The 17,245-nt window shown below is 36.9% G+C and overlaps 1 protein-coding gene across 1 annotated transcript in view; it reads left to right on the forward strand.

The window, feature by feature from the left end:
- MTREX (Mtr4 exosome RNA helicase) overlaps positions 1-17,245 on the forward strand; it is a 50,499-nt gene that overhangs the window by 9,838 nt on the left and 23,416 nt on the right. The window contains exons 10-15 of the mRNA XM_075020696.1: positions 223-325; positions 449-580; positions 1,773-1,852; positions 3,291-3,401; positions 4,482-4,583; positions 6,067-6,192. Of these exons, the coding sequence (XP_074876797.1) occupies positions 223-325; positions 449-580; positions 1,773-1,852; positions 3,291-3,401; positions 4,482-4,583; positions 6,067-6,192 (654 nt within the window). The remainder of the gene's footprint in view (positions 1-222; positions 326-448; positions 581-1,772; positions 1,853-3,290; positions 3,402-4,481; positions 4,584-6,066; positions 6,193-17,245) is intronic.

Here is a 17,245-nt window from a genome sequence, read left to right on the forward strand (position 1 = left end):
GTTGATGTTGTGGTGGATAGAACAATGAGCAATAACTTCAGAGACACCAATGTAATTCTGAGCTGTGACACTGACCTAGTAAATTCACTTGCTAGCTTATGCATTGTTATTGTCCTTCAGCCTGTAAATATGGGGTAATGGTACTGGATATGCACAGCACTAATATTTTTAAGTGGGCTATGTAAGAAGTAATTGCTTACAAAGGTTGTCTTTTATATCTAGGGAGATTTCAGAGAAGATAATTTTAATACAGCAATGCAGGTGCTTAGAGATGCAGGAGACTTAGCAAAAGGGGACCAGAAAGGCAGGAAAGGAGGAACGAAAGGTGAGTTTGAATCCCATCCTAACTTTTTGTATAATGCAACAAAGTTGTATGCCAGTTGAGCTTGTGTCTCAATTATTCTGTAAGATGCAAAATTACATTTAAATTAATGTAATCTCTCTGCAGGTCCTTCAAATGTTTTTAAGATTGTGAAGATGATCATGGAAAGGAATTTCCAACCTGTGATTATTTTCAGCTTCAGTAAGAAAGACTGCGAAGCCTATGCACTTCAGATGACCAAGTTAGATTTCAATACAGGTACAGATAAATAAATATAGTTTTAATTCACAATTGTTTGATGTGAAATGTTGCTCTGATTAGGTATTTCTATTTTCTTTGGGACTTTTTGTGTAAAAACATATTGCTTTTTCATTTACTATGCTGGTACATCAGTAGGAAACTGTTGGTGCACAAAGAGTGCTTGGTCATCACAATGTTGAATTCTTGCTCTATTTTAAACTTTATTTCTTCTTCCAAAATATTGTTCACTGTAATAATAGTCCAAGAGTTCCTGGAGAATTCTGTCTATAATGGGAGAAGACTGATCATAACAAGTATATTTCCCCAAATTTTCATGTTATGTCCATTAGAAAAATGAGTATTCTCTCAAAGTCAAAGCAACTATATAACAAACCATTAGACTGTTCTTTCTCAACTGTTCAATCCAGTTTCCTTTCTTTCCTTCCTCCCCCTTCGCAAAGAAAAACCCAAAAGGTAAATAAAAAAGATTTCTTCATTTTGGATTAAGACCAAGCATGGAAAATAAGCTTAAGTTTGTCGCTTCTCAGAAATGTTAAGAGTTGTAACAAAAATAAGGAGTTTGTTGTAAATCAATGTATTATTTCATGTTTGTGAACTGTTCAGGCTTGTTGCTTGCTTACTTGCTCCAATCTTTGCACATTCTGGTTCAGTGTTGCAAAATAATGCAGCTGTTTCTGTCAGAAAGTGTAAGGATATACACAAGTGCAGAGATGCATTTTTATATGTTTCCTTCAGTCATACCTTTGAATATATATTCTTGATATTTGTACTAATTAAGTAGAAAGGGCGTAAACTTTGAGAGTTAACGGGGAAGAGGAAGAGCTTCTATGTCCATGCAGACAGGGACTAGTAGGTAGAAGAGAAGCAGGTGGAGTTGTATGAAATAGACAGAAAGTACATAACACTGAGAAATCCTAAGCTTGGTAATAGCTGAAGTTTGGATTATTCTGCCAGGTTTGTTCTGTTTTCCTTTTCCCTGAGCATCTACTTCTGGTTACTGTTAGGCTCCTTCAGGCTCACATTTAAGTCTTGATCAGCTGACCCGATGTGGGTGGTTTTGTGTAGACTTCATAGTCTTCCACGCTATTTTTATTGTGAACTTTTGTAAATATTAGAATGTGGTAATGCTTTATTTACATACGGTGTTAGCCTTCTAGATTTTGTAATAACTTACAAATTGCCTTCTTAGATGAAGAAAAAAAGATGGTAGAAGAAGTGTTCAATAATGCAATTGATTGTCTGTCGGATGAAGACAAAAAGCTTCCTCAGGTGAGTGGAGATTGAGTAGGGGTAGTTGCTGCTCTCCTGTTTTCTGCAACTGTTGAGGTTGTGGGTCTTTTGTAGTGGGTACAGAAATAAACTGGATATTGTCATTCATCTCCCCAGGTTTTAATCTCTTTCGCATTGCTCCTTGGCATTGTGAAATAGGACTTGGTGATTAGGATTCCTTCCAGTTGTGATTCCAGCAAATGGCATATGCCAAAATTAACCATGGAATTCCTACCCTGTGTTCTGGTTTTTTCTAATTATGTTTTTAAGTAAACATAAAGGCTTATAAAGAGATATATCTGGGTTAAAACTGTCTGGAAAAAGTTCAAATAAGAATGCAGTATGCACTTTCTCAGATATTGATTGCTGAGCCTTTCAAAAAGTTGAATTGATGCATCTGCATTCTAATTTATTGTATAATGACTGAGCATAGTGACTATCTTTACAGCGGAAAAATACAAGCTTCTAAATGGACAGAATATTACAGGATTCAGTACTTTTGTAAAAAATACTAAAACTATAATTTCTCTCTACCCCTTTCTTTCCTTTATTTATTTGTGTCCATCATTTCTTAATGTAGTGATCTTTATTGTGAGCATGGCAATTTTTCCTTGAAAAAACCAACCATTTAATTTTTGGCCATACCTACTTGCTTTGGATTCCACATACCTGTTTTGTTTGTGAACTTGAGAAAAACAGAAAACAGGAATCCAGTTTATATAAGGTGTTATGTGCTGGGTTTTTTTAGTGAGGTTGTAACAGTGGCATTATATCCAAGTAATCTGTTTTGATCTCTGTGGACAATGATCTTAAAAGCATATTCTCAGAATTAGGTTTGGGGTGGTAACTGAAGTGTTAATACACTGTTAGAGAGAATCTTTGTTTTCAAAGAAGAAAACAGAGACAAAGCTAAGTTTATGTAAGTATTTGTTTGAAGTATAATGTTTTTAGAATTTAAGAGATTAATTCAGTCATTTGCAGCCTGAATTTCCTTTTATGGCTCTCATAGGTGCTGAATTCACTCTTCTACAGCACAGACCAATAAATGAAATCACTGGAACTAAAATTGAAACAAAATATCTCATACATACCAGGATCAGTATTTCCAAAATTTATTTTCAATGAGACAATTATTTTTATTTTTTTTATAGAGGCAAATTTAAATAGTAACTGTATGTGTACATTAGGACATAGCTTCACAGTTGGCCTAACCCAATTTAAGACTAGTCTACTGAAAAGATGGACCTCTGGCTTCACCCTTCGTATCATTCGTAGTTCTAACTGGAAAATAATATTGAAGGGGTATTTATTGTATTTAAAATTAGGAAGTAGAGAATTACAGGAACACTAAGGGAAGTATTGAGGTTTTCTTTATGGGTTTTATTTTTTAGTAATGAATATAAAAATTCATTACTGGTCTTCATCTGTTTCTTCCCAGGTTGAGCATGTGCTTCCTCTTCTGAAGCGAGGAATTGGTATCCATCATGGTGGTCTACTTCCTATCTTAAAAGAAACCATAGAAATTCTTTTCTCTGAGGGCCTAATAAAGGTATATATTGCATGTCCATATTTAGGTTTTTCTCTGTTGTGAATACACAGTCGGTAATCCTGAAAAACCGAGAAGTATGTCTGATCTCAGAATGTACACTATTACAGTGGAGATCTGCTCTTCGACTGAAAAAGGTGAAAGACTCACTGCACATGCCAAACCACAAAATGCTCTGTGTTTTGAATGTGATTCTATGCAGGAAGCATAAGGCTTAGTACTTACCGAAAACTTTTTTTGAACATTATGTGGACCAGTAAGTAAGCAATTTTAAAAGAGCTATATACATATGAAGGGAAAGGGTCCATACTGGGTTCTATAAATGCACACAGCACCTCTGGAAGCCCGTAGCTGTCCCAGTGGCACAGGTTAATTGGTGTAATTGATTGCAGCTCCCTTCCCTTGAGAAATGCAAATATTTGCATAAATGCTTCCATCTTTATCTGAGAAAACAATTCTTGAAGCTGTTTTGGTTTTTTTTTTTCTCTATAAGAAAAAGTTTGTAGTCTTTAATACTTTGCCTTAGATGTCTTATGTTACTGCACAATTACAGCTCTAGTTTTAAGTGTTCTATATTTTATTCCTAAGTATTTAAACTTAAAATGTCTAACTTCAACATTTTCTTCAACTGTTTTATGATGTATTTTGCTCCTATAAATGACTGTAGATATTTAGCAAGCTGTTAGTTTGTTGCCCTACGGGACATACCTTCAGAAAAATCCAACCTTAGATGAAAGTTGTGGGGGCTTTTGGGTAGCTAACTGATATTTTCTTCTTGTAAACTTTGAGTGTGGAAATTAACTATTACTTTTCATTAATATAATTTGCACCTCCGTGTGTCATCTTTTGGAGTTTTTCACATGGTCCCATCTAAGCAGTTGTCATGTTTTCCCAGAAGAAATAAGGCAAGGGGGAAAGAATGTTTTTGGTCCAGTTTTTAAGTATTGAATGCACCTATGTTCCTATGCTGACTGTACATAAGTAGTAAAATGTGGAGAGGTTTTGTGTAGCAATCGCTGGCTATTTGCATGTTTGCGTAAGAGCCTTTGTTTTTTCTTGCTTAACTTTAGTCTGTCTATTTAGGCTTTATTTGCAACGGAGACTTTTGCTATGGGAATTAATATGCCAGCCAGGACTGTACTATTTACGAGTGCCAGCAAATTTGATGGAAAAGATTTCCGATGGGTAAGTGAAAAACAGGTTCTGTAGAATAACTGAATTGCATTATTTAAACCTTATTAACATTAAATTTACTCTTGACGTATCCAATATAGTAGAAAATACTATTTTCTTTCAAAAATCTTTCTTTGTTCAGTAATCCATTTATAATTAATTGTACATATTCCTGAAGACAAGATTCCTCAGGTTATGCATGAGATTATTTGTTTTAATAGATGCAGCAAAAGGGCATCAAATAGAGTTTAGTGTTGGACATTGGATTAGACTTAGACTTCTGCACAATTTGTCCAAAACTGTGAGACCCAAGTATTTTCTTCTGTGTCAGAGCAATGTGGAGACTGAGTGGGCTCAGTGTCATCATTAATGATCACTAAATTTAGGTTTTGACAGACGCAACGAAAGATCATTTACATCAGGAGTAGTGATTGTTCTGTTATAGCAGGGTATTTTGGGTAGCCCACAGAAAGACAGAAATTTGCGGAGGGAGAGGCAGGTTCTTAAACAGCTGCAAAACAAATAATTTGAAAGTTTTCAACATTAAAACTGGGTATGTGATTCCATGTAAATAGTAATAAGGGTGTACAATTCATCACAGCAAAACTTTATAAATAAGGGTCATTGTTCATCTTTCAGAGAGGGGAAAATTGTGATAAACAGGACGAGTGACTTGACATGCATTATGAAGTAAATGTCTCTTCAATCTTAGTTTGGGCTGTTCAGTGTCATGATTCACTCTGTCTGATTGCATGTCCTTAAGATACGTGGGAGAATTAGCTACCTTTGAGGTATCAGATATGTGGAACTCCTGCTTTTAAAATGATTTAGCACAGTTTCCTTAAGTAGCTTTTGAGATCTGACTTAAAGTGAAACTCAGGAAATTGTTCGGAATGCAAGTTCCACAGATGACAAAAAAACCTGTTTTATAACTTACTGAGACATAGGGAACCAGGTATAGCTGGCTCTTGTCCATGTCCTGGTTCTTTATACCCTCTTCAGTTTCACAGTTAGTAGGCATAGAAATACTGCTCTTGCTAGGTATCAGTATTTTAATGTTACGTTTGAATCATTTGAATGAAATACATTATTTGAAGATGGTGAAAATGTGGTATCAATATATTGAAGATGTATTGTATTTTAGTAATCTCCACCATGCCCAGCCACCTTCCATCACATAAGACATTAGTAAAACGTTTTTTGTGCTGATTAAAATGATGCACTGTGTTATGGAAATCACTGTAGCTATGGGAGCATTAGTTAACTTATGCTGCTGACATACACTATTCATAGTCATGGATTTATATCTTAGTAGCTTAGTGATCAATTGTGAGTAATGAATTCAATCTGTGAAAGGTTCATGTCTTGCATAACTCTCCTTTGGTAATTTTTATACATCAGGGTCATTTGCTGTGTAACTGTAAATAGGATTTTATACATTCTTGCTATTTTTCTAATGTTTGTTAAATTTTTTCCTTTTCTCATTTTATCCTAGATATCCTCAGGTGAATACATTCAAATGTCAGGTCGTGCAGGACGCCGAGGTATGGATGACAGAGGAATAGTAATTCTTATGGTGGATGAAAAAATGAGTCCAACAATTGGCAAGCAGCTTTTGAAGGTAGGAGTGAAATTAACTGTTGTTTTTTTTTTTTTGTCCTCCCCACTAAGGTTATTCTTTTTTGAGTAATGTAACGTGTAAAATTATACAGCTAGAACAAAAAGTATATAGATCGTGCAGGTAGAAGATAAGAAATTAGGAGATGAGAAATCCTAAACAGAGTATAGGTTTTAATTTTCATTAAAGCGAGAGTTTCTATTGTGAAACAAAACCAAAAGACTAGTATCCTTCTCTGTATAAAAGGGATCTTGAGTAGGAGAGGTAGAACTATATTCTGTTTTCTAGTGATATCACTACTACTGCAGTATTCTGTTCACAGAATCATAGAATCGTTTAGGTTGGAAAAGACCTTTAAGATCATCGAGTCCAACCATCAACCCAACACTACCATGCTCACTAAACCATGTCCTGAAGTGCCACATCTGCACGTTTTTTGAACACCTCCAGGGATGGTGACACCACCACTTCCCTGTGCAGCCTATTCCAATGCCTGACAACCCTTTCAGTAAAGAAATTTCTTCTAATATCCAATCTAAACCTCCCCTGGCGCAACTTGAGGCCTTTTCCTCTCACCCTATCACTAGTTACTTGATAGAAGAGACCAGCACCCACCTCACTACAACCTGTTTTCAGGTAGTTGTAGAGAGTGATGAGGTCTCCCCTCAGCCTCATTTTCTCCAGACTAAACAACCCCAGTTCCCTCAGCCGCTCCTCATAAGACTTGTGCTCCAGGCCCCTCACCAACTTGGTTGCCCTTCTCTGGACACGCTCCAGCACCTCCATGTCTTTCCTGTAGTGAGGGGCCCAAAACTGAACACAGGACTTGAGGTGTAGCCTCACCAGTGCTGAGTACAGGGAGGCGATCACTGCCCTGCTCCTGCTGGCCACACTATTGCTGTTACAGGCCAGGATGCCCTTGGCCTTCTTGGCCACCTGGGCACACTGCTGGCTCATATTCAGCCGGCTGTCGACCAGCACCCCCAGGTCTTTCTCTGTCGGGCAGCTTTCCAGCCACTCTTCGCCAAGCCTGTAGCGCTGCATGGGGTTGTTGTGACCCAAGTGCAGGACCCGGCACTTGGCCTTGTTGAACCTCATACAATTGGCTTTGGCCCATCGATCCAGCCTGTCCAGATCCCTCTGTAGAGCCTTCCTACCCTCAAGCAGATCAACACTCCTGCCCAACTTGGTGTCACCTGTGAACTTGCTGAGGGTGCACTCAACCCCCTCATCCAAATCATTGTTAAAGAGATTAAATAGAACCGGGCCCAACACCAAGCCCTGGGGAACACCGCTTGTGACTGGCCATCAATTAGATTTAACTCCATTCACCACAACCCTCTGGGCTTGTCCATCCAGCCAGTTTTTTACGCAGCGAAAAGTATACTTGTCTAAGCCATGAGCTGCCAGCTTCTGAAGACGTATGCTGCAAGAGACAGTGTCAAAGGCCTTACTAAAGTCCAGGTCAACAACATCCACAGCCTTTCCCTCATCCATTAAGTGGGTCATCATGTCATAGAAGGAGATCAGGTCGGTCAAGCAGGACCTGCCTTTCATGAACCCATGCTGACCGGGCCTGATCCCTGGTTGTCCTACACATGCCATGTGAGCGCACTCAGGATGAACTGTTCCATAATCTTCCCTGGTACTGAGGTCAGGCTGACAGGCCTGTAGTTTCCTGGATCCTCCTTCCGACCCTTCTTGTCAATGGGTGTCACACTGGCAAGCCTCCAGCTGTCTGGGACCTCCCCTGTTGACCAGGATTGCTGATAGATGATGGAGAGTGGCTTGGGAAGCCCCTCCACAAGGTCCCTCAATACTCTCGGATGGGTCCCATCTGGTCCCATAGACTTGTGAGTGTCCAGGTGGTGTAGCAGGTCATTAACTATTTCCTCCTGGATTGTGGGGGGTGTATACTGTTTTCTGTCCCTGTCTTCCAGCTCAGGGGGCTTAGTAGCCTGAGGATAACTGGTCTCCCTGTTAACAACTGAGGCAAAGAAGGCATTAAGTACCTCAGCCTTTTCCTCATCTTTGGTGGCAATGTTTGTTTCTTGCTGACCACAGTCGATTCAAGGATATTGCTGAACTAGAAAAAGTTTACTGAGCTTTCACAAGAAGTATTAAAGGCTTGGTTCTGCGGTGAAATAAAACTTTGATAATGGGCTTTTCAGTGTAATAGACAAACTGGACAAAGTCATGCAAAAAATGAGATACATATAAGTAAGAAGAATGAGATAGCTGTCAGTGAGCTAAAATTATCTGTGGGAAAATTGATAGCGCTTGTAGGAAACTTTGAGGTTTGGAAATCAAGAGGTTGAAAAAACCACTCTTGTGGGTCAGATGGGCATTAGATTATAGGGCTTCCCCAAACTGTAATGGAAGTTGTTACGGATTATTACAATAATACTCTCTTGCTTTATAATTTGAATGTGAAACATTGCACTCATTACACTTCTATTTAAAAATCACCATAATGAAGCATAATATTCTGTTGTGTGTGTTGCCTGTCTTAGGCTGCTTATGTTAATCATGCACACATGTTAAAATTGAAAACTTGAGGAGTTACTCTGCAAGCTATTTGGGAGCTTGCAGCCTTGGTACAAATAGCAGGTCATTTGTGTTAAAAGGGCACTTACAGTATTATTTGAGTTGGTATAAATTGTGGGAATCATCTTAAGTCGGCATAAGGGTATGTTAATAAAAAGCATGTCTTTGTTGTAAAAAAAATCAGATGCTTGTATTTCTCTATTTTGTGCAGACAAATTAAGAACAAGGGGAAAAATATATACATGGCTGCTGTTATGCAGATGTGGATTCTTTGTTGTGTATCTTGCTCTGTCAGTGTTACCTGTTAATTCGTAATAAATGTGGACATTAGATCACTGTTATACACAGGTGGTGTTTACCTTCTTAAAGTCAGAATTTTGACAAATGCTACATTATGGCTAACTAACCAGAAATTAGTAAAATAAGAAATTTCAAAAATACTGGAATTCATTCATGTGTAGTAGCATTAGATTTTGAATTTATTTCTTAGTCTTGATTCAGTTTGTGTTTTCTCAATGGAATGGACATACGTTTATTTGTTTATATTCACACTTAATGCATGTGTACATACTCTGAGATGTGTGAAGACTAAGTACTTTTAAATGGATTTTTATGAGTTTTTAAGACTATTTAAAAAAACAGATGTAATTTTATGGCATGCTTATGTAAATAAAGGCTTTATACCTTTGTACTTCCACAGCTGAAAAATTAAACAGCCAAGATACAAAATGAGAGAAGAAAAAAACCTGCTTATATCTAGCATTAATTTTGTGTACTTGTAATCTGTAGTTTATAAAGAATATCCACCAAAACTTAATTTATATGAAATAATTGTAAATAGCATAAGAAAAATTGGTATCTCATAAAGTCTGAAGATAAATAATTAAGATGAGTCTATAAGCTCAGCCATTCAGAAGGTGTTTAAGTTTGTAAGTTCAGTAGTTTGAGAACTACACAACTCAATCTTCATGAATTAAGATGAAAAAAGGAAATGGTAGATAGTTTAGATTTTTTGATACTATCTACATTTTTGTCTAGATTTTAAGTAAATAATAAAGAATATATCCTTTATTGAAACTATTAGCCCTTTGATTTTTATTTTTTTTTCTTTTTAATTGTAAGGAAACAAAAGGGAAAGATAATGGCAACATTTTTGCTTTCTATATTTATTATCTCTTGGTTCTTCTCCACTGATCTAAGTAAATTCATGTATTTCATTAATTTTTCACACTACTTCACTTCTGAGCAAGGACTGAATTTAACATTTCTTTGAAAAAGATCAGAAGAGACTATAATGGAGGTATTGATGCATCTGTAACTATTCAGCCAATTGCTGAAAAGGCAGTAGAAGTAATCTTTTATGAGATGAGCAGTAAAACATAAAAAATACTTCTTATTTTCCTTTTTAAATACAAAACACGTAGAGGAAATTTCGTCTCAAAACAGGCCAAGAATGTATACAGATTAACATTTCTTCAATATTCGCATTTTGTATTCATCGTTAAGTGTGTCTGAATTAGGTTTTACTTACTGACTGACAAAGTTTGTCTGCAGTAAGATCACGATCATGTCTTGCAGTGCTATTTTGTTGCCATGTCAAGTACTGTGGCTTTGCTCCAGGATAAGCTAAAGATTTATAGGGAAAACTTCAGGAAATAAATTAGCCATATTGAGAATGATTGGACATTTACATAGGACATTTTTGTCATAGCTATTCAACCCTCATGCATGTCTAATCCAAGCCATTTCCTGAATACTAGAGCAAAGCATCTAGGAATAATGTGATCAGCTGCCTAACACGGCAATCAGTGAAGTGAGAGCTTTGAGTATATTTCAGTACCAGCAGTATTGCTGCAGCTGTGCTGTTTGGCTGTGGAACTGTTGATTGCGGCATTGTGTACAGTACTTCAGACTTAAATTCAAAGTTCAAATCTTAGGTGGAGTTCTTACAAGAGATATTTGTAGATGTTTCTTAAACTCAGTAGTGTACATTTGGCTTCTGCAGTGTAACTAGATTTTTTCATTTATCCTTAGCATTTATTTGACCACTGAATATTTAGTAAACTGGTGATTTGCACAAATCTATAAAACTAAATGCTTACAATACTGTTGGATAGCTTTCTCAAGCCAGTAAATGATAGTTTTACATTTGTATAATACTAAGAAATATTTGATGGGAATTTTTTTGTTGTTGTTTCCTTAATTAAAGTCTTTAGCTACATTGTGTTAGTTTAGTTAGGAAGTGGAAACCTTTCCCTGACGCTAGATGGCCTTTGAAACCAGAGCAGCATTTCTCTGGTTGGAATTTGGCCATGTTATTAGCATGTATTCCTACAGAGGCAACTGAGTTACTGAGCGGTGGTAATCTGTTATGTCTCTAAAAGACAAAAACTTCAGGTTAATTACATTACAGAAAATGATTGTATAATGAAGGAAAATGTGCTACTCTAAGTAGGTTTTTGAACCTTGAATTTGAGTGTATCAGTTCTTTGCATCTGCTTACTCCTTCACAGGAGAAGTTAGGTGGACTGAAAAATCAAAAGAAAACATTCATCTAGCCAGATAAAACATACAGTATTATGTTTTTCTTGTCATTTTTATATGGAACATAAAGTGCCCTGATGCCAAGCTGTAGGAGATATTCCACTGGCTACGTCTGGCCCCTTGGCAGGGCCTTCATTTATAGTTGGCAGTACTGTGCTTTTTTGGCCTGTATGCTGCTATTAGAAATCCATCTTGTCTTTTTGTATTTTATTTTGACTCTTAGATTGTTTTATTGTACTAGGCAAATGACCAGGATAGCAATTCAGACAGTTTAATACTTTTCTTTTTAACTTTCTGCCTGTTTGCACAGCTTTCTCATATGACTACTGTGCAGCTGTTAGAAACTTTCTGAATTTTGAAAGGGCAAATAATTGTTCCCTTATAATTGAGGCAGCATCCTTAGGTATTTTGTGTTTTAATCATCTACTATGTATCACATATGGCTGTTCCTTTCAGACTCCCAAGTACAAAGAGAATTCTATTTAGTGTGAAAATCAATATTTACATAAAAATAAATAAATTTATGCTGATAGGGAATAAATGTAAGATGGGAAATGATGAGGAGGTGCTGAGAAGCTTCAGTTGCTAGAGGAGGAAGTTTCTGGAACAGGAGCTATCTGATAGAATTGCTGGAAGTTAGTACTTTTACGTAAGCGTAACTATCTGTCTGCAAAAGGAATTAATAACAGGCCTTGGGCACCAGTGTAGTTTTGCGTGGATTTCTAACATAGAAAGTGTAACAAGCAACTAAATGCTTGCCTGGGTTGTGAGAAATGACATAGTTGTGTAATACTATAAAAAACTGTGATAAATTGGAATTCAGGAAAAGCAGTGGTTAACATGCAGAAAAAAAATACTGTTTTATGCAGAAGTAGTTCACTTAATCTTTGACTGTGAGGTTGCTTCTTCCTTCTTTTGGCTTGTCTGGTATTGACTAGGTAGGCCATGGGTCTGCTCCTGTATTAGTCTTTCTGTGTTTTAAAATAAATATGGGTGTGTATGCTCTTGAATTTGGTTGAAAACCAGTAAAACTTTAAAAATTACCTAATGTAAAAGTATAGATTCTGTTATTTCAGTGGTTGGGTGTTTGGGTGCTTTTTTGTTGTTGTTACTGTTACATAAATTTAGGACAGTCCAAAACTGTTGTTAGTCTTTGTTACTCTTTGAAATACCCATATAGATTAACATCATACTCTTGAAATTATTAGTGTGTTTTTTTTCAAATTATCTCCTTTGACTAATACATGGAAAACACTTCTGGTGAATGGGAATTTTTTTTCAGGTGGTAAGAATTATTCTGTTACATTGAGTTCTCATTTTGCATTTACAAACTGTACTGAGTTTTTACTGTGTGATCAGGCAAGAAGCATGGGAGGACATCAACAGAGGTCATTTGCAAATGGAATGCTTAGCACTGTCTGAAGTAAAGAAGCGGAGGTTGTTAGGTATGCATGACTGCTATAGAAAGCAAGACAATCTTTATCAGGAAGTTCAAGCAAGGTACAATCAGATGCAGGCTTGAGCGTAGCAGTTGTTAAGTGCAGTATCTGGAAAAATTGCAGCACAAGCTTCTTTGCAAGAGGATATCCTGATACAATGTCTTCATTAATGTTTTCTTGTACAAAATGTGGTGGCCTCTATTGAAATTGGTATGGAATGATACAGCTTACTACTTCACTTTTATGATAAAGACTCTGCAGAATCTTTAGTACTGCTGGTTGTCCACCCCTTTTAAGACCATGCTGTGTGCAGATTTGCCATTTACTTTTCCCCAAATGCTTTAAAGATGTTTCTAGAGAAGCAAACTGGTATTTCAGTTCATTTCCCATAACTTGTGAGTGAGTAGTAAATAACAGTTTTCCATTTAATCTTGTTTGGGACTATGCACAAGACAGCAGGTGAAGCCTTGTAGTGAGACTGTCTTCCATCAGCATTCAGTCCTGCAAATATCAGCTTAGCATGCCAGCTTAATTATACCATTGTACTTTGGTTTGACTTAAAGCTTACTCGTATGGAAAAAAAAAAAAAAAAGCCTCAGGATTTGAGAAATTTACCAAAGCCTAGTTTGGGAGAGAAATACACTTCAGCTGGAGGCTGGTGCTAACACTTGTTGGAAAAGCTGTTGCAAAATCTAAAGAAATAGATTGTCATTAGTGGTTTGAGGACACTATAATGTTCTTTCTAATTTAAAGTTGTGACATAGATGAGAATCTCAATAAAACAAACATTTTTGGATGCTTTATCAAAATTAAGGTAAAAAATATTAATGTAGAATTTTTATTTTTGTTGTAAACTGCCAAATTTTCTTGTTCTTCTTAAGTTTGCACTGCAGAAATCTTCCAGGCTTAAGTTCAGCAAGGTACTTTACTTCTAACCTTAATTCAAAATCTGCTTAAAGTCAACAAGATTTCAGTGTGAAATCATGGAGAGAGTTCAACTGGTTTAAGGGAAACAGATATTCAAATGCCATCGTGAACAAGCTCACAATTTTGTAGGTAATTATGCAAGCCAGCAGATAGAAGAGACAAGCAAATAGTTCTTCCTAGCATTTGCAACCAAAATGTGGGAAGATGGGGTGCACCAGATGGCATATAAAATGGTTAGTCACTCTTTAATTTCACCTACTGGCTTTTACAGAGCCGATAGGACTAAGCAGACTGGTATTATTTATTAACTGTGGTTGCTGCTTGTTAATACCACAAGTTACTTGAAGTTTTATTAGGTTAGTCTGTGGATAGCAGTTCCCCCCTCAACTGACAGATTTTGGGGAAATTTTCTTTTACTGTGGTAAACTCATCACTGCAAATGTAAATGCATTTTGACTGATTAAGCTAGTTTTTTTTCTTTGCCTTCTTATTCTTAAAAGGTAAATGTGAGGTGAAAAGAAGACAAAGTTCCTTTTTTAAATTTATTTTTATATTAACTCTTTGTAGAAGTATATAGTCTGTGCTAGGGCACACATTTCCTTTAAATTAAAACATACTGTGTATTTAGTGAACTTGTAAATTGTCACATCATTGACCTGATACCTGTAGTAGCAAATCTGAAACCAACGAGTGTTGAGGATCTCAGCTAGCTTCTGAGTGGAGATACAGATATCATTTGGTTTTTTCTATTTCAGCTTTCTTTGAGTTCATCCAACTTAGAAGGAGCAAAATTATTCTCTCAAACATATACAAATACAGTTGTAGTTTTACCAGGCCAGTTCAGATCCAAAGAATCATTGCACAGTATGGGGTTGATCACATGTTAAAATTACCTTTCTGCCCGCCATCTGTTTGTGTTCTGTGGAGAGCAATTCATGTAGCAATGCTATGATCCTGGGGGAGGTCTGGGGAGGGCAAATTTTTAAATTTTTAAGTTAAAGTACAGTATTTGTGTTGTATAAAATATTTGTAGTTTTGAGAGTTTAAATACTCCCTTGTTAAATTGGGATGCCTTGGTACAAGTGTGTAGGGGTTTTTCCTATATTTTTCTGTGTTCACTACAGAAAGAAGACAAAAGGCTTAGGGGAGGAACAGAACTTGAGTTGCTAGCCTGAAGTAAAACTAAGGATAGTTACAATGGTAGGAGCTACTGTATTAGAGAGGGTAAATGACTGAAAAGTTCAAGTCATTCAGAACTAACTTCAGACGGTGGTAGTTGCATGTGAGAGAAATGGAGATACATTTTTTTCCTTTTAAGTCTCTTATTACAGCTGGAGCGTTTGTGGATCCCAAGCTTGAGGTATTTTCATCGGCAAAGGCTGCTAAAGCAGTCTTTTGCCACCCACGGTGGCTTCTATTTGTGTTGGTGTAACTGTTTTGGGGGCAAACCAGTGAGCCAAATGGGTAATAAATTTGTGCTTAAAATAGCTGCTTAACATTGTCTGTTAAAATTAACCCTGCAGAAAAGGGTTTTATCGGTTTTGCAGTCATGCTAATGTAGCTCAGGATAATCCTGTTATCAGTATAACTACACAGTCATTTGATATTTCTGAGAGAGATCTGATTATTCATGTAGTACCTATATCATTGATATATGGAAAATATGTGTGTTGTTAATTAATATTTCGCTAAAGGTATTTCTGTGTCTTAACCGATGTATCAAGCAGTCACATATTTTGTAATGAGGTTTTTCATAGAAATTCATAATGGCTACTGTCACAGACAGCTAAGTGTACTTATTTCCCCCATACAGGGAAAAAACTGAGACCTTTTAAATATCATCAGTGTGTTCTGTTCTTTGCTGTTTTTGTAAAGTGGTTCTTTGTTGCCTTTTTGGAAACTCATTCATTCAGCTTATTTCTGGAAACACTGATAAGCAAATGAAACTGTCAGTGGACCAAATGCCTTAAAATATGTCCTGTACTGTATCTGATTTCTGTCACGAAAGATACTTTATTGTTGCTTTGCAAGTTGCCTCTTTCATCTTTGTTAGCTTGTAATGTCCCTGTGAGTTAGTTTCAGACAGTATTTGCCATCTTATGTTCCCTTTGAAAATTTTGTACATGTTTTCTGTGAGAGGCTGGATTGCTGAAAGTTAGGTGCAAAATTTGCTCCTCTCTCTGCATGGGAAAAGTTTTGAAAATGTAAATATTTTTCTCCCACTATAAGAGAGAACAGAGAGAGTAACCCTTAACCAAATGTATGTCTTGCTCAACAGTGCGTGCCATAATGCAGCACTGATAGCTCTCACTTCTCTGGTTAGAGAAGGCTTCCAAGTCTTAACAGTAATAAAAAAACAGTGAAAAAACCCTGTGAATATCAATTCCAGACACTAATCTTACTCCTCCCCAATCTTTATATCTTTTTAGTTTATGTGGGCAAGAAATGGTAGGACTAGTAAATGTCGAATGCTCTGTTGGATGATTTGACTCTGTTAAGAAGAGATTCTGTTCTGAAACTGTTGGCAGTTAAACAGGGCACAGTGTATAGTGGCTATAATTTTCAGATAGTTCTTGACTAAATTATTCCTGTAGTGAATTGTTTATGGTCATGTTCTTGATTTTTAACATTATCAGCTTAAACCAATCATTCTTTTGCAACCCAAATCTTGGAAAACTTGAAGGGATGCAACTAATAAGTTGGCTTAACATTTCTCGAGAAGCAAAGTGGTTGCAAGCACATGAAGTAGGTCTTTAATTTCTGAGATCTTTAGTTGATATATCCAGGCTGTTCTCATGTATCCAGGCAGCTCTTGTTCAGAGCGATAAAAAAGCTTGCAAAATCATTCTGTTTTTTAAAAAATATTCAGAAATAAATCTGTTGCTACTGTCTGTTGAAGATTTGGGGTGGGGGTTCTGCCTGCTTTGAAGGGGTGAGGAGGAGGGTTACTTGCAAAAAGGAGGCCAGAAAACTGGGATGGTAGTTCTCCAAAAAACAATAAAGTCATGGACACAGCGTGTGTTTGAAAGTGACTTCTTGATGCCTGTTCAAGGCAGTCTTTCTCATCAACTTTTTGCAGCTCTGATCAGTTAGGCATTTGCCCAGTCTTCTGCATGAGTGGTTGGTGGTTCTTCCTGTCTAATACGGAGCTTCTTCTCTGGAGACAAGGGAGAGGCTTCCTCAGAGACTGAGAGAACTTGAGGCAGGTGGTTGCATACCCTAGCTTCTCAAAGAGAAGGTTGATGAACTGTGACAGGAGGATCTATGGTGGAGGGTGAGCTAAATGTCATGTACATGCTTCACAATACTCTTAAGAAAGTACGAAAGAAAAGCAATTGATGCAGGAGCTGTTGGCACAGGGCTTGAGCAGAGAAAGGGATTGCAAGAAGAGCAAACCATCATGGAGAAAATGTTAGTTAAACTGTTTTGCCTCTTAATATATCTTAGCAGCAAGCAAAATACAGGATAGTTCAACACTTTATACTGTTTAGGCTCTTCAAGAGCAAGTTAGGAATGGAAGGCCCACCTTTTCCATTTTCCTGTCAGTAAGATGGCCCATCTTCCTTCCCCTGCTGTTCTTCTCTTTCCTCCACCATATG

This window comes from Buteo buteo, chromosome Z (assembly GCF_964188355.1).
Source record: "Buteo buteo chromosome Z, bButBut1.hap1.1, whole genome shotgun sequence".
In the NCBI taxonomy this organism is placed as follows: domain Eukaryota; kingdom Metazoa; phylum Chordata; class Aves; order Accipitriformes; family Accipitridae; genus Buteo; species Buteo buteo.